Source organism: Solenopsis invicta, chromosome 3 (assembly GCF_016802725.1).
Source record: "Solenopsis invicta isolate M01_SB chromosome 3, UNIL_Sinv_3.0, whole genome shotgun sequence".
Lineage (NCBI taxonomy): Eukaryota > Metazoa > Arthropoda > Insecta > Hymenoptera > Formicidae > Solenopsis > Solenopsis invicta.
In genome coordinates, this window is record NC_052666.1 from 4165805 (window position 1) to 4191174 (window position 25370).

Genomic DNA, 25370 nt, shown 5'->3' on the forward strand with positions numbered 1-25370 from the left:
TAATTTTGTAGTACACATACGTTATAATATACGTAATAATAGTATAATAATAATTATTTAATTATGTAATAATAAAATATTACTTAAATGTAATTAATAAAATATCCAAAAAAATTTCAATAACTTTTGTAGAATTATTAGACATAAAATAAATAGACTGTTTTATGACTCATGATCTTATAACTTTTGTATTACGTACGGTCCTGAGACGATGTGTCGCGCTCCTTAATTACGCCGTCCGGCGGCGCCGTTGCTAAAGCGCGAGCGGTGGGAGAGGAGCAATAGGCATGCGTCGAAACATCCGGCCGAAAGTTGCAAGTAGCTGACAGCACTGGTCTATAATAAACTCTTAACAAAGAGAAGTTATTGAAGATTTTTGATGTTTCATTATATTGAAAAATAAAATCTTTTCTAAAATCTTCATTTTATCGAGTACTCTGTTTTAATTGTAAATATAATTTATAGAGAAAATTTCTACATTGCTCTTTAAACTTTTTTTTTCATTTTGTTGTGAAATTAATGTGATATAATCTTAACTGGCTCAGTTTGTTTTCACATTGATAGCCTAAATGTGGGTTGCTATCCAAATCATTTGATATATCATTTTAGCAGTTAATAAAATAATCATTTCTAAACAGATGAAAGAAAATAAGCATAGAAGAAAGTAAGTTGTAAAGTAAATTATTTAATGTATACTTATTTTTCAAACCATTTCATTTGTACTATATTTGAGCGATTATCGTAGAACTTCTGGTAAACGTCAATTATATTGTACTTGATATCATTATCGATCCCCAAACTTTTTAAGCCAATCATTGAATGTTGTTGTGAATGTCTTATTCAGTTCTTTGTCAACAGAATCAAGATTTATTAATGGGGGTAATGACAGGCGGTACAGATAGATATATCTTTGTGCAAACAATTAAATTTTTCTTCAAGGACTTTCAATAATGTCATCATGTTATCTTTTATATCATTATTTAGCGGATCGATTTTACATACCAATAAATAACATTTGTCAACGACGGATTAACAAGTATGTTACTGAAGAAATAGGAGGAACGAATAAAGTTTTGGCAGCTGCAGATCAATTTATAAAATTACTTCCTTTTCTTCTCTATAATACAGCAAATAAATACAATTGCAATAAAAAATATCGACTGACGCTCTTCTCAGTTTTTAAACTCTGTAATTCCTCTTTTACAGAATTATACAGTTCAAGTTCATTGTTTTTTTCTTGCATTTCCAAAATGTACATTTGTTGGTTAATTTGTATTAAAGATTATTCTCTTTTAATTAAATTCAAAATTTTATCTTTTAATTCTGAGCATTGTGTTTTTAGATATTGCAGATTACATTATTGTGTTTCTAGTATTGAAACTGATTCTGATTTTATTTGTTTTTTAAAAAGTTTCAATCTGTTAAACAAAATAAAACAAAATATTACTTAACATAATAGAACCGCGCTTTTAGAATAAAATAATTTAATTTACTTCTGCTTTACTGTTTCCCTCTGCATCTAATTCCGATGTTAACGTAGTTATTTCTTTAGATAGTTCTGTGACAAAACTTTGTAATTTAGTTTCTATAATTTTTCGTATAGAAAACGTGTTTTTTGCAACTTCTAAAAGTTTAGACTGAACTTTCATTATTTCTGATTGATGTCTTTCATTGATATTAATTACATGTTGATGTAACTCAGCCTGAACATAAAAAGTATTTTTAAAACTTGTATCAATAATACCAGTTAATAAAATTTTTATTTAGAAATATAGCAAACCTTAATTACATTTTTTATTTGTTTTTTTGTTTTTTTCTTTGTTTTTGTTCATCAATAAGTTTTTCTATTTAAATTTTTAATTTATTAATTTATTCTTTTATTTTGATATTCTTTTTATTCAAACATTTGATTTGAAGATCCGCAAGTTGACGTTTACATTGTGTACTTTACTTTTTTGTAGAGGGTTGTTGGGGCGATTGGGGCTGTAAAAAAAAATTATGTAATATTTTATGTAATTTAATAATTTAATTTAAGGGGATGCTTAACATGGTCCTTTTTTACCGACAAAAACGATTAATTTTCGGTCGTGCTTATCTTCTAATTGCATTTACGAATTTCAAAATTCTCCACAATTAAAGTATAAGCATTAATGTAACTCACAGCGATCCACTTTATGCCGAAAACTTTAAATTAATATCTTTTTTATTTAATCTTAGCTGGCTCTGTAATCTAGACCTGTCAACGGGTGCCTATATTTGCATCATATAAATATTTGACGGCCTTTTCCTACAAAATGAGTGTACTATGAGGTGCAGATTAAACGCTGGAACAACGTAAAATTTTCGAAATTTGGTTTAGAAGTCTAATATAAAAGATTAGTCTGACCAAAAATTTGTGAGCATACGTACGGCTGATGCCGGTATCTTACAGCTGATCTGAGGTGATTGCAGTAGAAAAATGCAGAAAATTAGTTGCTCTGTATTGTGATTGGTGGCAGTGTTCCAGTCGGACGAAGCAATTGATCTGTTCATCGACCAATTGGATTGAATGTAGGCTAAACGATTATTAGGTATGTTAGGTTTCCTGTCAAATTTAATTCGGCAAGCGGGTTACCTACTTTGGCTGGTTTGAATTTCTTGGCATTCTGCGTTTCGAAATTCACTGCTAGTACTAACAATCTATAGTTCCGTATACTGTAGACGTTACTACTTATAATGTAGATTTTTAATATTAACAGTGAATTTTGCAACGCAGCCCTAATACGAAAATAAATAAAGGATAGACATTTTTAGGGTATATATATACCCTAAAAATAATAAATAAAGGATAGACATTTTTAGGGTATATTATTTTTTAGGATAGATTCAAAACAACAATTGCATGATCTCATTCCTTTCTCATAAATTTATTAATATTCAAAATATTAATTTTACATGTCGAAGCTCGAACATTTTATACAGAACAGGTAGAAACTGATAATTTTTTAATTTCTCTTTTTATTTTTTTTCAAACGTGCGCTATCAATTTTTTGCTCTGGACGCAAAACTTGTCTTCTATGACATCCATTTTTTAGAAGAAATATATTCAGTACAAAAAATTAAAGATTAAATGACAAAAGTATCATAAAATAAGTATCAGACTATGCAACATTTACACATTTACAGAAGTTTATTATTTGCCGTATAAATCTTACCATTTGAAAGTTCGCGGATCGTATAGCGTAACTCTATTTACTTGGCACACGAGATTATTGTATTTTTTTACAATATAAATCATTACGAATTGATTGATTCGTAATGATTCATGCTCTTAGATTTCGTAGAATCTAAAAGCATGATTGATATATCAGCACAAATGACAAGTACACGCACACTTTGCGCGGATTCCTCCGTACGCATTACTCAGTAAATTCATACGAATGGCAAATTAAAAACCGAATATCGTGCATAGTCTGATACTGACTAAAGTTTTCGAAAAAGATAACATAATAAACTAAAGTAATGAAAGAAGCTATATTGCCTATAAATGTGTGAATTAAAATAATTGAAGCAAGAAAAGAATTTTTAACGATAATTTAAAAAAATAAAACAGGTTAGAATTATCGATAGTGTGGATAATACGGGTACGCTGGCTGGTATGCTGGCGAGTACGTTGGCAAGTACGCTGGCGAGTATGCTGGTGATGGCGGTGGATACCCTAGCGGGTACGTCATCGTTACATATATACATAGTTAACAAAAGTCTGTCTCAAGCTGGGTATCACTGCGTGCGAGTTTGACGATCGTCAATTCTCTAGCGCGCGGTGTGCTTGGCTGACTGGACTCGCTGATTCCGAGTTTGGCTGCGATCGCTGGACGTAAATGCGGGAATTTCTTTGAGCGAAAGCACTATTCTTTTAACCAAAGATGGATTTTATAATAAAGCATCAAGTCTTATGTGACTATTTATGGAATTATCCAGATAAAAATAAAAATAAAATAGACATAATTTTAGATAATTTAAAAAATGTAAGAAAGCAAAATTTTAATGAAAACCAACTAAAGTATATAAAAATTAAGTTAGGTGAGACGTTTATTTCGTTATATAATAAAAAATGGAACACTGTTTCTCGTAACAGAGAAGTGTTACAAAATAAGTATGCGACATTTTTAAACAAAGAGTTTGTCGTCAAGTTTAATACAGATTTAAATCAATCATTTCGGAATATTTTGCAATCGTCATTTGCTTTTTTATCAGAAGCTTCTTTACCAGAGGAAAAAATAAAAACAGTAAATAAAAGAGGTTGTCCACGTTTATCTTACGAGGAAGGTTCAGAAAAAACGAAAAAGAGACGTATTGAAGATCTACTTTCAAAATATAGTGCTGAAGAACTTATTAAAGCTGCTGAGTACTTGCAAAATCAATCTGATGGCGAATTGGATATGACAAAAAATGATAAAAATATTAAAAATAATATTAATGCTAATGATATCTTAGCCTGTATTTTGACTTAGAACTAACAAAAACTAAGTATGAAAAGCGAACATATAATAAAAAACTACATGGAAGCAAACTATATCCTCCATATACTGTTATTAAAAGTGCAAAAGAAATGTGCTATCCAACAGATTTAAATTTTAGTGATTTAGGCGCAAATGTTAATATTAAATTATTACTAAATCATACTACTGAAAAAATATTTTTAACATTAAACAACAGTATTCTTCATAAAATACGCGATAAAGAAATGATTTTGTATGGAATGTGGGGTATAAATTGTGCTTCTGGACAACAAATTACTAGACAAAAATAGTCAGAAGAAACTGATAATTTAAAACAACATCAACATTCAATTGATATTGACGATGATAATAATGAAATTGAGAAAGAAAATTTTTTTGATAGTGACGTGTTTATAATTTCTTTTGTTCCAATTCAGTTGGTGGCTGATAATATTATTTGGAAAAATAAAAGACCTTCAGCAATCAATTTTTGCCGACCAATTAAGTTCGAATTTATCAAAGAAAATAACACCAATACAATTAATGAATATAAATTTTATTCAGACATATTCGATAGACTTGATTCCTCACATATCAGAATAGAAAATATATTATTTAATGTAAGTTTCAATATAAAATGCACCATGATTGATGGTAAAATATTGTTGGTACTTGCAATCCGCTCGCGACAATCCGCTCTCTGCTGAGAGCGACCTCTTCGGCTACCTATGTAGTGACTTGCCTATCTATGGTCTCATGTACTATACGACACTACGTCACTACGTCCATCTTGCCCACTACTAGATGATGTAACTTTCTTGTGTTCACATTAAAGAGGATCTTTTAATCTAATAGAACCGTGTATTTAACCTGTCATCCGATCTACGCAACCTACCCCTACAAATGGTTATGGGCCCAGGAGGCAAAAATCTAAAAGGTTAGATACGAAACACGAGCAATAGCGAGATCTCTACAACGAACGACGCGCTCAGTGCAAGGAAGCGAGACAGGTAACAACCGTTTCTCGAGCACGAACAGCAATCGCCGAAAAACCGAGACTCGGATAAATATAATCGTCGAGTGCATCACGACTAATAAATATATAAAACGGGCGCGAACGAATCTTGCATCTCTATCTCTCTCGTGTCGAGACGACGCTCCTAACCTCACACGTGTCATTACGTAAATCGTCGAGACTCAAAGTAAACGCCGGGATACGCCAACGCGAGCAAGATATCCGCCACAAATGTCGTTAACTCTACGCGCATAGAAACGTTGTCAAAGGATAATTACGACACGTGGCGAATACAAGTCGAAGCATTGCTAGTTAAAAACGACACATAGCAATACGTTTCCGGTGAAAAGCCGAAACCTACCGTCACCGACGAAGCTAGTTCGCAAGTCGCATACCAGAAATGGATCGCGGAAGATCGTAAAGCTAAATCGGATCTAATCCTATGCATCAGTCCTTCAGAGTTAAAACACACTCGAAATTGTACGACATCCAAGGAGATATGGGAAAAATTAGAGTCCGTGTACGCTTCAAGAGGCCCTGCCCGCAAAGCTGCATTATTAAAACAGCTGATTCAAAGTAAGATGCAAGAAGGCGATGACGTACGTACTCATGTAATGACTTTCTATGACATCGTAGACAAGCTCCAAGCGATGGAAATTGAAATTAATGGCGACCTTCTCACTATTATGCTGCTATACAGTCTACCAAATAATTTTGAAAATTTCAGGTGCACCATAGAATCGCGTGATCAGCTTCCGGATGCGGAGTCATTACGAATAAAAATCATAGAGGAATACGACTCAAGGAAACAAAAGGCTGCGGAGAATGTTTCCAACGCCTTGATAGCGAAGCAATACAACAAACCTGTGAGTACCTCCAAACGCAATGCGAGTTCAAAACCATCAGACAAAACCAAGCAAGAACCTACTCAACGAACGAGATACAGATGCAACAAATGTAATAAATTCGGCCATAAGGCATCCGATTGCTACTCCAAAAATACAAAAAATGAAAACGTCGTACTTACAGAGGAATCATCGTTCACAGCTTTTCAAGTAGATACTTAAGGCGATATTGGTATTTGGTGCCTGGATTCCGGTAGTACCTCCCACCTGTGCAACAACATGTCATCTTTTATCAACACACAGGATATTGAAGGTAAAATCAAGCTGGCAAGCAACGCTACGGCGAGGGCGGCCGCAAAAGATGTAAGGATCTCCGTTTCAAATGGACAAGCTGATAAAACAATAAAGCTTGAAAACGCACTTTATGTGCCAGATCTTAGAACAAATCTCCTGTCAGTATCGAAGATAGTCGACAAAAATCACACTGTGATATTCAAAAAGGACGGTGCTGTAATCAAGGATCCAAAAGGCAGAACTTCTCTCATCGCAGATCGAAAAGGCGACCTTTTCCTGTTACGTGAAGAAAATGAAGAGATTTGCGGAGCAGCTGAACCTGAAAAGACGGATGCAGAAATTTGGCACGAAAAGCTAGGTCACTTAAACTATCACGATTTAAATATGATGATGAAAAACGAAAAGGTATCAGGATTAAAGTTCAAAATATCTCACAAACTAAAACCTTGTGAAACTTGTTTAGCCGGAAAAATGTCAAGGTTACCCTTTCCCACGAATCATAATCGAGCAGCAAATGTATTAGATATTATTCATACAGATGTATGCGGTCCGATGCGCACGAAATCCAATGGAGGCGCACTCTACTTGCTGACTTTTATAGATGACCATACCCGATGGTGCGAGGTATTCTTTCTAAGAGGCAAGGATGAAGTTGCAACCAAGTTCCTGGAATACAAGTGCAGAGTAGAAAATCATACCGGAAAAAAAATCAAGGCGATTCAATCAGATAACGGCAAAGAGTTTTGTAACTCGGAAATGGACGCTATTCTAACAAAGTCCGGGATACGTCGTCGACTGACTACGGTGTATACACCACAACAAAATGGCGTGGCCGAACGACGAAATCGCACATTGATTGAGACTGCGAGATGTTTGATGATACAAAGTGGACTTCCAACTTCCTTCTGGGCTGAAGCAGTTAATACTGCCAATTACATTAAGAATAGATGTATCACCAAAAGCTTGGATGGTGAGACCCCGTACGAAAAATGGCACAAGAAGAAGCCTTCTCTAGGATACTTCGCTGTTTTTGGGGAAAAGGTATACATACTGAATAAATCTCCACACAAAGGAAAGCTGGATCCGAGAGGCACTCAAGGGACCTTCGTTGGATACTCCGAAACTTCCAAGGGCTACAGAGTATGGGTACCATCCCAGAAGAAGATTGTCGTTACAAGAGACATCAAATTTCTACATCAAATTAAAAAAAACAATCAAGATGAAGATATATTAACCAGCCATACTAAAAATGGCAGATTTCTGTTACTAGATACTGATGAGTCACATTCCAGAGAAGCCGCAGTAGGTCCCAATCGATCACAGGATCGTGAAGTGGCCCAAGATGACGAAGACGTTGATGAAGAAATCGCACCCATCGAAACGTATATGAAGCGTGGACCAGGAAGACCGCGAAGAATCCTTACTGGAAAACCAGGTCGATCTCCTAAGATGTATCATATGGTACCTGTTAACGACGCTGCTGATATTTCCATTTCGGAAGATGACGAAATATGGTACGATGCTCAGTATGCCATGAACGCATCCGAAATCTCGCTTAAAGACGCACTAACCGGCGCACATCAAAACGAATGGAAGGAAGCTATTTATTCCGAAATAAAATGTTTGATAATCAACGACACGTGGAAGATAGTTGAAAAACCGACCGACGCAAAAATTATCGGTTGCAGAACCGTGCTACGAAACAAATATAACGCGGACGGATCAATCAGTCGCCGAAAAGCCAGAGTGGTGGCTAAAGGCTTTGCACAAAGACCCGGTATCGATTTTCAAGATACATTCGCTCCCGTCGCCAGATTGAGTTCGCTAAGACTGTTAATGGCGCTTTCAACGGAATTAAATCTTCATATAGAGCAAGTTGATGTCACGACGGCTTATTTGAACGGTGACATAGATACCGTGATCTATATGAGTAAGCCGGATCTCTTAGAAGAAATGTTAAGGCGAATAGTCACGGAGGAGAACGATATTAATTTAACAAATAAAGCCAAGGTGATGCTCTCCGATTTGAAAGGAAGCAACAAGGTCTGCAAATTAAATAAAGCGCTCTATGGATTACGGCAAGCGGGCAAGCAATGGCACGACAAAATTCACAAGACATTCCACGATATCGGTCTGACACAGACAAATGCCGATCCCTGCGTTTACTTTCGCAAATCGTCCAAGCATCTCACACTGGTTCTGCTGTTTGTAGATGACATACTCATCGCGTCATCTGACCAGAAGGAAATACGAAGACTAAAACTGGAACTTTCTAAGAGGTTTGACATCAAGGATATTGGACCAGCAAAATACTGCCTGGGAATCGAGATTCACAAGAATCAAGACACACTCTCATTATCACAATCCAATTATATCAAGGATGTTCTTCAGAGATTCGGCATGGAAGATTGTAAGACTGCAAATACACCAATGGCCATAAAAGGATCGGAACAGTGCATCAACGAAGATACATCCGCAACTTAAGAAGTCAAATACCCGTTCAGAGAGCTATTAGGTGCTCTCATGTATTTAGCTGTGTGCACTCGCCCGGATATCGCATACGCCGTGAACTACCTAAGCCAGTACAACAACTGCTTTCAAAAAGAACACTGGATCGCGGCCAAGCGAATTCTACGATACCTGAAAGGTACATCAAATCATGGCCTAACCTATCAGAAAACAGGCAGGCCCCTCTCATCCTACGTAGATGCAGATTGGGCGAACGATCGCATTGATCGAAAGTCTTACACAGGATCAGCTTTTATCCTCAGCAATGGGGCTATCTCATGGGAGTCCCGCAAACAGCGCTCAGTAGCGTTATCATCAACTGAAGCGGAATACATGAGTCTGACTGACGCTGCAAAGGAGGGCATCCATCTCATAGGATTCTTGAAGGAGCTTGGAATGGAGAACCTCGCAAATGTGCAGATGTTCAACGACAACCAGAGCGCTGCAAAATTTGCTCACAATCCAATATATCACGCAAGGTCAAAACATATAGACGTCCGGTTCCATTTTATTCGAGAGGTTCTTAGATGCCAACCGATCAAACTGGAATACCTTCCAACGGACCTTATGATCGCAGATGTCCTAACGAAGCCCTTATCGTACGCTAAACATGAAAAATTCAGAAAAGGACTTGGAGTCAAGATTCCAGATAATCAGCGTTCGGATTGAGGGAGGATGTTGGTACTTGCAATCCGCTCGCGACAATCCGCTCTCTGCTGAGAGCGACCTCTTCGGCTACCTATGTAGTGACTTGCTTATCTATGGTCTCATGTACTATACGACACTACGTCACTACGTCCATCTTGCCCACTACTAGATGATGTAACTTTCTCGTGTTCACATTAAAGAGGATCTTTTAATCTAATAGAACCGTGTATTTAACCTGTCATCCGATCTACGCAACCTACCCCTACAAATATGCAATATTTTAACAGGTCAAAGATCTATAAGTTGCAATATTTGTGGCGTGAGTCCGAGCAATATAAATAAAATACAATATGTTAAAAGTCTCTCATGTAATAAAGATAACTATAAGTATGGGCTTTCTACGTTACATTGTTGGATTCATTGCATGGAATATTTATTACATATTTCGTACAATTTAGATTTTCAAAAAGGATACGCAAAAGGAGATGATAGAATTTTAAAAATTAAAAAAGATGAAAAAAATTTTAAATCAAAATTATTATTAATTGTAGACGTTGTAAAACAAGGATCAGGAACAATGAATACTGGAAATGTTGCCCGTTGCTTTTTTGCTGAAGCTGAATCTGTAGCTGACATTATTGACTTAAATAAAAATTTGATAATACGACTAGATAATATTTTGCAGATATTAGCGTGTGGAAAAGAAATAAATTGCCAAAAATTTGAAAAATATTGTCTAGTCACTGCTAAACTTTGTGTTCAGTTGTATCCGTGGTATAAAATGCCACCATCTGTGCATAAAGTATTATTACACGGTAGTGAGATTATTCAATATTTAGGTTTGCCAATTGGGTGTCTCTCAGAAGAGGCACATGAAGTAAATAATAATATTTTCAGGAAAGCCCGAGCTCAAAATAGCAGAATAAAATCGCGAAAATGTACTAACGAGAATATTATTCACTATCTTCTGGTTTCTTTAGATCCTTTAATTAGTAACATAAGAATTAAACAAGAAAAAAGAGCTAAAAATTTATCTGCTGAAATTAAAAGTCTGTTAATGAATTTAAAAAAAGTCTAAATAAAACAATAAAAAAATAAAGAAACAAAAATTATAGCAAAAATTTAGATAAATGTAAAAAAAAACAAAAAAAAGTAAAAAACAAACCTCTTTTTAATGACTGATACTTGATACGCAGTAGAATGGTTTAAGTATTGCATTATTAATTATTAAAACAATAAAGCAATATAACAAAATTCAGTCGTACCGCAAAAAATTTAATATATTTAAAAATAATGCTGGTATAATATACAGGGTGAGCCATTTGAATCTGTCACCCCAAATATTTCCGTTTCTTTGCATTTTACAAGAAAATGTTTCAGACAAAAGTTGTATGGTTTCAAGGGGGTCATAAGATGGTGTCATTAATTTGACCTTTAATAGTTAGTTGAAGGTCACGTGAAGGACACCTCCAATTTTTTTAATGGGACTACCTACATATTCTAGTAGTTTATCTTGAGACCTTTCCAAAACACTATAAGAATGGTCATTTTTGTTGAGTACTTTCTGAGTTATGAGGCTTCAAAGTTACGTTGTACTGTAACTTTTAAGCGTCATAACTGGGAAAATCTTTAACAAAAATAAACTTATTTATAGTGTTTTGGAAAGCTCTCGAAATCGACTACAAGAAAATGCAATAAAAAAATATAGAATGTTAGGGAAGTACTGATACCCTTTAATTAGGGAACTATCGATACTCTAACATTGTATCTCTTATTGCATATTTTTGTAGTTTATTTCGAGTTTTTTCCAAAACACTATAAAAAAGTTTATTTTTGTTAAGTACTTTCCGAGTTGTGACGCTTAAAGTTACAGTACACCGTAGCTTTCAAGACTCACAACTCAAAAAGCACTCAACAAAAATAAACTTTCTTGTAGTGTTTTGGAAAGGTCTCGGGATAAATTACAAAAATATGTAATAAAACGTAGGTAGTCCCATTAAAAAAATTGGAGGTGTCCTTTACGTGACCTTCAAGCAACTATTCAAGGTCAAATTAATGACACCATCTTATGACCCCCTTGAAACCATACAACTTTTGTCTGAAACATTTTCTTGTAAAATGCAAGGAAACGGAAATATTTGGGGTGATAGATTCAAATGGCTCATCCTGTACATACAGAATAGTTATAATATTTTAAAGCAAGAATTCTTACATAGATTAGTATATTAAGTTATTAAATATTAAGAATACTATGAGATTTGATATTGTTATAAATTAAGCTATGAAACCTGATATTTTCATTGTTTATCTAGAAATGATTAATAAAAAGCCAAAGAAAAGTTTTTAGTAAATATATAATTTTTTTGGTGCGAATATATTCATTATCGGAGAATTTCAATAGTTTAGACAGATATATTGTGTTAGCCATTTTGAATTTTCAAAAATTCGCAAGTCAGAATAAAGAACAATTCATAGCAAGAAGATTGCAAAAAGGTTTATCAAAATCGGTTAAGAATTAGACTGTCGAGCGATTTTTGTCCAAAAAGTGAGTCGTTTTGCCCACTGTGCGCCGTCTGCTTCTCCGCGAGCGATCTCGTGAGCGATCACACGAGGGATCCCGCGATCGATCTCGCGATCGACCCTGTGAGCGATATCGCGTAACATCATAAGCTTGGGATGCTTTACCTCTCGAGCTTTTCTTTTTTGCCTTATGCTTCGGCATATCGCAGAAAGACGGAGATAAATCGGAAAAAACGACGGATGACGAAGAAATGTGCGTTGTCTAGATCAACGAACAAAACACAATGAAGCCGATGGCGCGCGCAGCGCCCACCGTGGGGAAACGACGGAAGGAGCGCATTGCCAACTTTGTTTTTGGCGGTATTTTTTAAACTCTGTTGTGTGATCGCGTGCGGAAGCACGACTACATAGTTATATATATCCATCCGGACGAGACATATCGGGGCATAATTTTGAATTAAATAAATGATTCAATATATATACTTATGATTGCGCTTTTTGACCCGCGCTGACTCTCGTTAGCCTATTTTTCACTCATTAATTGTACTTAAATTTTGAGAGTCCGGAACTAATCAATTGTTTAATAAAAAATTATTAACTGCCGCGGAAAACGTATATTTGCGTATATCAGTGAGACGGTTTATTAGCAAGAGTTTTGTGTAGCAAAAAATATTTTTTCAATAGTTCTTAACGTAATAAAGCGCTTTCCGAAGAGTCCCGGGCAATTCAATTATTTATTAATTAGTAATTATGTATAACCTAATTGCACGTCAGTCTTTTGTATATTTGATAGATTGTTATATAAGAATTAGTTGAATAAAGGAGTAAAACTACTACAGTATCCAAGTGAGTAAGTTTTTTTATATTAATGCTGTAATTGATTTTTTATGAACATGTTTATATACCGTCAAATGGGGCAATTAGTAACAAAAAAAAAGTTCAAACTCATTTCTTTCGACATTTTAAAAGGAGCGATATGCGGTTTGAAGCAGATTCCACATGATGTGAGTCTGAACTTTAGATACATCTGGTGTTTATATATATTTTTACTTATTATCTTATATTTTTCTTAAAAAAAGTGGTGTTTTTTGCAAGTCTAAAATGGGGCAATAAGTAACACGCATAGATTTATATTAATAGAAACGTAATTTTTATCTAGAACCCATTGGAAATATATTAAAATAAAGTATGTGAAAAAATAAATATGATAAAATAAATGAATTAAAAACATGGAATTTTATCTTAACCCTATGATGAATCGGAGTCCAAACAAGCGTTCACGTTTCTTGCTCTCAATGTTCGAGCTCTGGTTGATTTTCTGGAAGCCTGTGGAGCTGGTTCTTGCTGTTTTTTCGGTCTTCCACGCTTCTTAGGTTGGTTGCAGTTCTGTTGAGTGCCAGAGGTTGATGGCTGCGGTTCCAGCAACTCGGCCATCGCTTTTGGATTTAACAAATCTTCGACAGAAACACTTTTGCCCGCAGCGACTTTCTGCTTCTTTTTTGTTGCTGTGCAGGCTGCTCGGTTGGTTGCAGCGATTGCATGAAAGCGATAAAACTGTTGTCTAGAGCTTCTTCTACGTTTGGTCCGTTCTGTTGCGGAGTTTCAGGCGCTTTTGGCAGACGGCTCAACATCTCTATTAAATTCAGTGGATGTATGCCGCATTTACGGAAACCACTGATGACATTTGCCTTAAGTGTTGGAGTCGCTTTGTCCATCAGCTTCGTGAGAAGCGATGGAAATACGCTTTTGGAAACCGTAGTAGCGATCATCCCAGACGATTTCTTCCAATCAGTGAGTATTGTACGCCAGTAATGCTTTAATGGCGCATACACGGCCACATCTAATGGCTGCAGTAGATGCGTGGAATTTGACGGCAAAAATACAAATTTTATGGAATGCAATTCGCAAAGGCGAATGACTTCCAGCGACAAATGAGACGACAAATTGTCGCCAATTAGAATTTTAATGCCGTCAAGGCGTCGAAGCGCAGGAATCACGATAGTTTTAATCCAATCTTCGAAGGTGACTTTATCGAACCATCCATTCTTCGTTCGGTTAAATCGCGTTTGTGGAGGCCCACCTGACATCCAAGAATCATACATATTGGTAGCCTTATACACGACATAGATCGGCAGCATTTGACCAAGAGCATTTCCACAAAACATTACTGAGTGGGCGGTTTTCGAATTGTTCATAATTCTTTCAACGTATTTCGCCTTTCGTTTGCACAAGACTTTTTGTTCACCGGGGTCATCGCTGAAATTTGTTTCATCATAATTGAAAATGTTTTCGACAGGAACTCCCTTTAATGATTTGGCTAATTCATCGTAATACTCCGTAACGATCTCTGCGTTCACGGCGGCACGTTTTCTTTTAATATTTTGGCACAACCGAAAGGTTAGAGTGTCGCGGTGGCGCTTCAAAAACCCACGCAAATAGTCAGTTCCTGGAATGTTGTTTGTAAATCGTGGCACTTCGATGTTATTATCTGCCAGAAATTGAGAAATCAATTGTTGCAATTCCAACATTGTCAACGGATATCCCCATTCAGCACAAATAATCAAACGTTTACAAATTCTGATCTCAGTTGAATGTGTTAGTGCTGTGGTTCTACCTGCTTTATTTTGTGTGTCGGGAAATTTTAATCGACGATGAATGCTAACGTAATTTACTTTAAATTTGTTTGCTGCTTCACGTAGTGTCATATGGTCTTCCGTGACCGCCTTTAGCGCTTCGCGTAGCCTATCCAAGTCGACTGTCGCTCTGCCTCCTTTGCCGACGATCCTTTTGTACGTTCTTACCATCTGACAAAATGATAAATGTCACAACAGATATTGCAATCGAATTTAGCGTTGCCATAACTCTCACAAACACGTGTTACTTATTACCCCACTTTCCTAAAAATGTTGACTTTTTTCACGTTTCACGTTTCACCAGACGCAAATATTATACTATCTTCATCAAATCCGTTTTTTTTTAATCACAAAGAAATAAAGAACAACGTATGGGTTTATGGTGTAATTCGTAACGCTCCTACTTACCTGTACAAGTAAAGTTTTCCAGATAAAATTTTTCAACAAAAATTACGTTTACTTTCATTATACAACAGATTAACTAAAACGTCATCAAGTTATGGCAAGTGTCACAGAATCCGATAGTCAGTGCTGCCACCTTTCGAAAACTGTTCAATTTACGAACATCGGATAACAACAACGTCGATAAAAAAAATCCCGAAACAGAATTTAAAGTGCTGTTACTTAATGCCCCAGTGTTACTAATTGCCCCATTTGACGGTATGTTTTTACATTTAATGAATTTTTACTTCCTACGGAACTTATCATAACAAATTTTACACCTGGTTAGTCATAAAATGATGCTCCATATGCGAATAGATGTCTCAATAGTTATTTCTAGCGTCGTGTTTTCGTTAATAATTCTGTTCTTTCTTTCCTGACCTTTCTGGTTTAAATTCTCACTTTTGAAGTGAGAACTCTTATTACTTTCATAGATATCAGTTATTATAAATCTTGTTGTGGTTATCACATTTTTTGTATTTACCTGTATGGAAATTTTTGTAGATTAGTAAGTTTCTAATCATAAAATTTTGAATCGGTTACCTTCCTATTATTGCTAAAGCTCTTAATTAAAATTATCACTTATAGGTGTCAAGTATGGAAAGTGTTGTGAAATGTGAAGTATAAATGAGAGTAAAAACTGTGAAATGTAATGTTTAAACAAACCATTATGTATGCTAAAATTGTGTCGATTCGTTCAACATTACATTTCAAAGAATTTGCAATCATTTATAGTTAACCTTTCACATCGCTTTTCACACTTGACATATATGAGTCAAAATTTTAATTAATAGCAATAAATGGAAGGTGCCCAATTCAACATTTTATGATTAGAAACTCAATAATCTGCAGAAAAATTTTACAGTTAAGCACAAAGAATATCAGAATCACAGCTATGTTCATAACTCAATACTTGTGAAAGTGATATGCGTTCTCACTGGAAAAGCGAGACCTCAAACCAGGAAGGTCAGAGATGATAGAATAGGTTCATTAGCGAAAACCCGGCGCTAGAAATAACTTTTAAATCATTTATTCATATATGGAGCATTATTTCGTGATTGAGGTGTAAAATGTTGTAACGACAAGTTTTGTAGGAAGTGAAAACTCATAACACATAAATATATATCTATTCATTACATGTAAAATTATATTTAAACGTGTTCAAAACATGTAAAAACAACCAATTACAGCATAAATATTAATAAAAAAATTTAATCATTGATGAATATTGTAATTTTATTCATGTAACGAACCGCCTTCCGACCCCCCGGACCACCTAACCGTCCGAGCCATCCGGCCGAACATCCGCCGGATGGCAATTATCGGCGCATAGCGCCTAATAAATTAACCGACAACGGAGCGAACAAGCGATCGCTCCCGCGCTCGCATCTCCGCGCGCACGCGCTCTCGTTTCCGCGCCGTCCGCAGCCACGCTCTACGCGCATGGCCCGAAACGGAAGACCCAAGATCGAGTGGCGGGGATGCTGCCGCCGGACCGCTCCGCTGTAACACGTCGCACATCCCCTCGCCTCGATTCTCGGGTATATAAGGCGACGTTCGCCGGAGGCGAGCACTTTGTCCACTTCTGGCCGGTCCGCCGAATAGAAGCTTCCCCAGGTTGCTACCGAGCGTTTCGGTCTCCGCTAAGACACTTGGCTCGCAACCGACTCCGCTTCCGACTCCGACTCCGCTTCCGACTCCGCTTCCGACTCCGCTTCCGACTCCGACTCCGCTTCCGACTCCGCTTCCGACTCCGACTCCGCTTCCGACTCCGATTCCGTTTCCCGACTCGCCGCAACGGGCTCAAGTGAAACTTGGGCTTTCTCAAGCCACTTGACAAAGAGCGATCCTTTTCCGCCTCCTGAGACGCTACCGCGCGTAAGGGGGTACGGTGCTTCGTGCCTCCACCAAGCGCACTTAGCGTGGGGTAGTGTCCTCCGGCGATCGCTGTAGCGGTCTTAAGGCGATGCTGGAGATACCGACTGAACACTATTATTTTTAATTTTAGTAAACTTTTTATTGAATTCACAGAATGATAAATCCTTCTCTACAATTAAAGTATTGACAAAAACATAATACGCTGGCTACAATTTGACACGAAAAACAGAAAAAAGTTGCAAAACTATGTGCTTCTGTAGTAGTCTCGTGACAATACATATTGCGTATAAAAGTTCTAGACTTTGTATTTACAAATCCAGCGTACTGTGAATTACACGTAAGATAGTTAGTGTGCTTTCAAAACGATCCTAGAAGCTTTAGTATAAAAGATATTTCCAATCAAAAATATCGTGTTTATGTGTGCGTGCAGAATCGATGTGAGAATCGGTGAAGAGTGAGACAGAGCACTAGTTTAGTTCCTCGATGTTGCATTAGAGGCGCTAAAGTCAAAAGAACAAGGAAAGATAAGTGCGTTTGACAAAGAGCGCTAGCCTATTCCCCTTACTCTTTGCCTCACGCACGACCCACAGTTCGTAGAAGAAAAATCTGAAGTACCGATGTCGAATGAGTTTCACCGTCAGTCCAGCATCGCCTTAACCGCCTCGCGACGGGCCGTGCGCAGAACCGACTCCGACCACACGGATCCGTGTATGTACGAGGTATGATCAAAAAGTAAGGTGACTTTTCATTTTTATAAAAAAATATTCATTTATTCATCCAAAATTATGTTATCCCCTTCAAAATAATCCCCCTCTGATACAATGCATTTGTGCCAGCGCTTTTTCCAGTCGTCAAAACATTTCTGAAATGCACTTTTGGGTATTGCCTTGAGCTCCTCCAGCGATGCAGCCTTAATCTCCTCAATCGTCGCAAATCTTCGTCCTTTCATATTTTTCAATTTTGGGAAGAGGAAAAAGTCGCAGGGGCCAAGTCTGGTGAATACGGTGGCTGAGGCATGATGATAGTATTGTTTTTGGCCAAAAAAGTACTCACTAGTAACGACGAATTTCGCTGACACATGTGTCATACACAAAACGTCCGTTAAAATTGATTGGCATGAGCCAAACAATATGTTAAGATCATCAGCTATTTCTCTAATCGTGATTCGACGATTTTTCAACACAATTTCTTTCACTTCCTGAACATTTTCGTCGGTTTTTGATGTGCTGGGGCGTTCAGAGCGAGGTTCATCGTTAACATTTTCTCGGCCTTCTTGGAATAACTTATACCATTTATAAACATTTTTTTTGCTCAAAGTTAACTCACCGTACGCCACTGTCAACATTTCAAGAATTTTTGAACACTTAATACCATTTTTTACACAAAAATTAATACAAACTCTGCTATATTATTTTCAACAGCAAAAAATCGCCGAGCACGCAAACACGAGTCTAACCTTTATGCCTCTCACATAAAAACAACACATGCTATATAGTCAAAACATGAACATATAATCGTGACGAGTGTACCAACACAAAAAAAGAAAAATTTTGAAATTAGAGTTTACAGAGCGCGCGAAATTCAAAAAGTCACATTAATTTTTGATCACACCTCGTATACGCGCCCCGCCTTACCGCACCATGCACCGCGTCTCGCGATAGTTTCACGGCACAATAACAAGGCCGCCTAGTTTCCAGGAAAATAACGCCACGACGTTCCGCGAATCGTGTCTCGCGTAGCCGGTGCTTTGTGTACAAATCTTGTAAATAGCTTCTCGTATTTTCGTCTGCGAAGTTCCTTGTCACGTCCGTCCGCGCGTTCTAGTTATTAATTCAAGTTCCGCGCTCGATTTCCGTCTGACCGCGTCTCTGTATTTTTTTGTGACCCCACCGCTGGTATTATTGCGTACCACCGATTGTATGTGCACGAGACATATGCTAGTCTCGCCGCATCTCGTCTGTTATCAATAAACGCTTTTTCTTCACCAACCAATAACAAAGTCTAATTCTCTCAGGCGACCTTTCGCGCCCGTACCCGCACCGCAAACCGTCCGTGCGCGAAGTACGGTCGTTACATTCATTTATTTGATTAATTCTTATGATCACTGGGGTATGTAAATCTGTCAAAGGATAAGAGGGGATTGACTTACAATTAGCGTAGTTAGAGGCTTATATATTCAAGAAATAATTTAACTGCGTTTATTATATTTTATTATGTGTAAAGGTCGGTGTTATAACACTTGGAAAATTTGATGGACAACACTTGTAAGAGCATATTATATGATTGTCTATACAAGAGACATATTATTTTTTGTGGATAGAGATATATGTACTACCTTAAAAACATTAGCGTGTTTAAAACAATTTTAAATATTTTTAAACGGAGACAAAAATTTTTAATTCGCGAATGTATGTACTACCTTAAAAACATTAGTAAAATTGGCATTTTAAAATATTTAATGAACAGAGACATAAAATTTATTTTTTAATATCTTAAAATTATTTCTACAAAATTGTAATTTTATTTTTATCATGCAGGATTCATAGGTGGGAACTATGTATTTAATAATACAAGTTAATTTTAAAATAAAAAACACTTTATTTGTTATCTATATATATATATATATATATATATCTGTGTTTCTTTATTTTAACATTTCTCGTCCGCGCCCTCATCCTCTTCTTTTTTCTCTTTCTTCTCTACCATTTCCATGGTAATAATTGTTAAATCTATCCGCCATATTGAATAAAAAGCTGAAAAAGTTTTTTAATTTGCGTTGCTTGCCGCCTTTAGTCCGTCTTGGCTTTCCTATAAATATAAATAAAAAATCCATTAGTTTTAAAATATTATTAGATAATTTAATATAAATTAACGCTACATTTAGTCCGTCAACTTTAACGCTTGATATCTCGATTTGCGAGGTAGTCAGACACTTTTCTGTCAGATTTGTTCAATTTGAGTGAAAAAGCGTCGAATAAGCCTAATTTCGTCAAAATCGGTGATGGAGGAGGGAGGTTATCTTAATAATTATTTTTACGTTTAGTTGCCGAGTTTTTGACAGCGTCGTCGCAGTGACCGGCGGCAGCGTCATCGCGGGGATCAGTGGCGTCGACGGTGGCGGTGGTGGCGGCGGCGGTGGCAGCAGCGGCAGCGTCGTCACGGGGACCGACGGCAATGATAGAGACGTCGAAAAATGGCTGCACCTCGTCTTTGTTGAGATCGATTGATCTCATTTCTATCTAAAAATGAGATATTATTAGAATCTTAATCTAATCTTAATCTGTTTTAATCTTAAAAATAACTTTGATTTTCATATTATTTTTAATACTTGCTGCTACTTCGTTGTCGCTCACTATTTCAACGTCTTCGCTCATCGTGGATCTCGATAAAACACGTATACGCAGCACATGGACATAAAACAGAATTGTTTAGATTGGCGTTTCGTAGCCCGAAAATTTAACAACAGAGAACACTACACACGAACCAACGTAACCAATAACATAACATTTTCGAATACAGCTGATAAAGACCTATTTACATAATATGATGGGTTGGATCTAAAAGTAAGAACCAATTACAAGATTTAACTGCAAGATTGCTTCATGTATAAAATTGAAGGTTTACATCGTGGGGGCCGTGGATCGACTTTAGTGTCCCTAGATGTAGGGATTCTAATCGACTCCACCGTGTATAAAGTTTTGCGCCGTGGAAGGTCGTTAATTCATATTGTCGATTGTATTGTACATGTACGTTATATGTATGTACGTAAACACTGCATTGATTGTTATTAATTAATGTAGTGCAGGCGCGCGCGCGTGTGTGTGTATGTGTGTGTGTGTGTGTGCATTTAAAAATTGGAATGTATTTAGTGTTTAATTGATGCAGATCAATTATTAACACATAAATTATTACAAAATTACAAAGAAGAAGAAAAGAGGAATAAAATTTAAGGTTATTTTAAGAAAAATTAAGTTACAAGACAAAATATTACATGTATATAAAAAAGTTTTTTTAGTATGTATTTATGTAAATGATTTATTCCTAATCTCATATGCTATACTTAAAATTACTTTAACCTATCTTAATCTAAATCACTCACTCTGCACACACACACACACACACACACACACACACACACACACACACGCGCGCGCGCGGGCGCGCACGCACGCACACACACGCACACAATGCACACACACGGGACCTTCGTTTTTGTCGAAAAATTTTTTCTTTTAAATCCCTATTCGATTTTTCTTTTGTATTTACTTTTTATTTTATTCCATTCCCTATCCTCTGCTCTCCTAATCTCTCTCTCTCTCTCCCCCCTCCCTTTCTCCCTCCCTGGAAGTGGTGCAGCCCACGGGGATTTAAAAGGTTGTATAATTCCTTCTTCCAGAAGGAGATTAAATTCCGCCTTTGTTGCCTTTAGTTTTTCGGGCGCTAACCTTCGTGGCTTGCTTGCTTTTGGTGGCCCAGTCGTGGTATTGATGTGATGCACGATAGAGTGCGGCTGCTTCTTTTGGTATGTACCCAAGCTTTGTGTGATCTTCGGGAACTGTGCCAAAATCTGGTGATACGGAGTGCTTCCGATTATAGATTTGACAGAGGGTAGGTTTGTCCCTCTTGTCGCTCCGCTCGTTCTCAGTCCCGTTTTGGCATCCACTAGTTGACCTTTTCGTACGTTCCTTTTTGCACTCCGATTATTGGGGTAGTCACATCTGTCACAATGAATCGTCACAAGAAATCTCGACGTAAACCAAGATTGGGTCTTATCAGGTCGCCGTAGGTTCAAATAGCGGAACCGTTTGCTGCGAATAGTTCTCCCGCGCTGACTAGATTTCGGCCGTGAACCAGAGTTTGAGGGAAAACGCAGACGTATGATCCAGTGTTGATTAAGTATCTAGTCTTGGTGCTGCCGTCTGTGACAAATAAGCGGCAAGGTTTCGGGCTGGAGCCGTTTGCCGCTACCAACGACTGCCCGTTTAGTTTTCCTCACTCTTCTTGAACTCGCACGATTGTGTACATTTCTTTGCCTTGTCTTTAAATTGCCTGTGGAAGAAGCACATGTTGTCCTCTTCTGATCTTTTCTTGCTGCGGGTTCGGGAACAGTCGCGTTTCTTGTTTTTTTCTACTGACCGTAATAACCGCCCGCTCAGACTTGGTACTTGTTTAGCGAGTTCTTTAATTTGTTGCTCGAGCGTTGGAGTTGCAGATTATAGGCTAACGACTCCTGTAGCTCTGTTAGTGACCTCGTGAATGCGATCGGCTTGCTCGGCTACTGCCTCAAGATCGTCTGCTGCTCGAGTGACCAAGATGGCCTGCAGCTGTGACGGTAATCTGCCCATCCACAGGGTTGTAGTTGTTGATCTGGGATGGCAAAGTTCGCGAGGGCTTGTAGGTGTCGTAAGAATTGTGAAGGCCTACGATCCCCTATCTCTTCGTGTTCCAATAGCTGCCGAATTTGTTGCTCTCGAGAAATCGATAGTCTTTGTATGAGGGCTTTTTTCAAAGTTTTATATTTGTTTTCCGCCGGAGGCTTCGTGATCAGATCCTTGATTTCCTTGGCGTGCTTTGTCTCGATGTGTGACAATACGTAAGCGTATTTTGTACTGTCTTGCGTTATGCTTCCTAGCATAAACTGGCTTTCCAGCTGGGTAAACCATTGTTCGGGCTCGTCGGCCGAAAAAAGAGATATTTTGAGTGCCACTCGGTGGATATGCGAACGTTCCTCTGTCGTCGGTACCGCGTTGGTACCATTGCCATGTACCTCCGTCATGGTGCTATTTTTTTTTTTTTTTTTTAGATTACGTTGAGGTCACCAATTTGTGGATTATTTTGTTTTATCAGAAGTTCCACAAATAAGCAGACGTTCTAAGTTTAATGTGTTCTTTATAAATAAAATTACTTCTTGATGCAGTTGTAATTGCGTAAGTGTGTGATTTGTATTATCTTTGATTTTGACTTAGGCGCTACCCGAATACGCCTGGAAAAAGTCGGTCAGTTGCCGAATAGGTTGCGAATGAGTTTTTCTTTCTTCTGCTTCCTTTTTTTGTGCTTCTCTATGTCGAGGGAACGTCCTGGCGTTCTAGGACGAGGAGAGCAAGGATATGGAGCGACCGGGACGACGACAACACTCCTCAGCCTCGACGGGGTGCCCGAGGTAGACGTAAACGACGTTTAGATGCTGGACGTAGTCGGAGAGGACGGCGACGTCTTTTCCTGGTCCCTCGTGCAGACTTCGGTGAATCGGCATCGAGGATCGTTGTGCAAGCGTAGGTCGATCTCTCGTAGTTTCCAGGGGAAAAACGAGACACCCTGGTCTAATATCACGATCCCCTGGCAATCTTCAGGGCAGATGCAGCCCGGACAATCCGGGCGTGAGTAGAGACCGGTACGGTTCCATCGAAGACGTCGACGAGGCAGTTTGACTTGCCGCAAAACTCTTTGAGGGCCCTGAAGGGAGCACACTTCTGTTGACATTTCTCGCGATCGAAAGACCCAGGAGGGAGCTCAGGCTTGATCGGAGGATGCGTGCTCGATAGAGATGGGTAGTTCGCGAACAAACTGATGAACGGTTCTTTTGCGGGAATTAAATGAACTAGTTCACAATTCTCATTCAAATTATTTCAAATTGAACTACTTTACCGACCAGTGATAATTGCCAAAATGGCAACTGAAGTAGAATGTATAGTGGACCCGTTCAAGACAAAAACTTATGTAGTGGAACAGCGTAATGTGGAACTAATCGCAAGTGTTTCGCCGTCTTCGTTTTTCCTATAGAAAATTATTCAATACATTATCGTTCCGTAGTTTTGAAACAGTTTTCGGAAACTAGTATTGAATAATTTTTATAGGAAAAACGAAATGATTATTGTTAATATTACAATAAAAGAAAAAGGCTTTTCTGATTTACTGTATTTATTGCATTTACATGACCAACAATACAAACAAAAATAGTACATTATAATTCTTTGAATTAAAAAAAGACTTAAATACCTACCAATAAAATAAAATTGTTTCTTTGTATCTGCAAAAAATTTAACATTGTAATCTACAGTTAAAAAGAATTAAACACATAATATTTGTATTAGTAGACTAAATGAAGTCAAAACGAAAATAAAACATTAAAGTAATATAACTTTTTCAATTAAAAACACTTACATACTTAAAAACAAAATAAAATTAATTTGTACTTGTAAAATAAACATTATTATGTATGGCTAGTGTTATGTCCGCGGATTCGCGAGGTTGCGATCCGGGACGTAGATCTTGCTCTTTTGTTAGTTTTGGTCGGATTTTGCTTCTGAGATATAGGCAGCTGTCACCAGTCGTGGCTCGGAGTCGTGCGGTAACACGCCCCGATACATGACAATTCGTTTATGCAGGCACGAGGAGATATTTTGGGAGGATATACGAGGTGTGTTCAAAAAGTATCGCGAATTTTGAATTTTCGCGGGTTACGTATATTCGAATTTCGATCTTTTTGTGGCGTTATGTTGGTACTCATGTCTCTCACTTATGCCGACAAGCTCGGCCATTTTGAATGTTCACTTAATTGTTGACAGCTGCTTTGCTTGCACGTGTTTTGGATCGTCTTCGATTTTTACCTATTCAAAAAAATGGATCAAAGAACCTGTATCAAATTTTGTGTGAAAAACGAAATTAAGTGCGCGGATGCATTCCGAATGTTGACTGTGGCATACGGAGAAGCTACCTTGGACCGAAGCAACGTTTATCGGTGGTACAAAATGTTCTCAGAAGGCCGAGAAGATGTGAACGACGAAGAGCGTGCCGGACGCCCGAGCACTTCAACAACAGACGAAAAAATTAATGAAGTGGAGAAAATGGTATTGGCCAATCGTCGAATCACCGTTAGAGAAGTTGCTGAGGACCTAAACATATCGATTGGCTCGTGCCATTCGATTTTTATCAATGATTTGGGCATGAGACGGGTCGCCGCGAAATTCGTACCAAAATTGCTCAATTGCGACCAAAAACAGCATCGCATGAACATTGCTAATGAGATGTTGGACTCTGTCCGCGACGACCCAAATTTGCTCCAGAGAGTCATAACTGGTGACGAATCGTGGGTTTATGGTTATGACGT

At 37.6% G+C, this 25370-nt stretch overlaps 2 protein-coding genes across 2 annotated transcripts; one reads left to right on the forward strand and one right to left on the reverse strand.

Annotated features, from left to right (window-relative positions):
• Positions 1 to 9158: 9158 nt before the first annotated feature.
• LOC120357275 (secreted RxLR effector protein 161-like) lies at positions 9159 to 9812 on the forward strand. Its single transcript, XM_039447432.1, has one exon. It carries the CDS (start codon positions 9159 to 9161, stop codon positions 9810 to 9812), a length of 654 nt encoding a protein of 217 aa, XP_039303366.1.
• Positions 9813 to 13756: 3944 nt separating this feature from the next.
• On the reverse strand, positions 13757 to 15115 carry LOC105204498 (tigger transposable element-derived protein 6). The gene has a single exon (XM_011173587.2). The coding sequence runs from the start codon at positions 15113 to 15115 to the stop codon at positions 13757 to 13759; it is 1359 nt and encodes a 452-aa protein (XP_011171889.2).
• Positions 15116 to 25370: the final 10255 nt, after the last annotated feature.

Coding starts and splice junctions, on each gene's coding strand:
- LOC120357275 (XM_039447432.1), top strand. CDS start 9,159: ATGTATTTAGCTGTGTGCACTCGCCCGGATATCGCATACGCCGTGAAC.
- LOC105204498 (XM_011173587.2), bottom strand. CDS start 15,115: ATGGTAAGAACGTACAAAAGGATCGTCGGCAAAGGAGGCAGAGCGACA.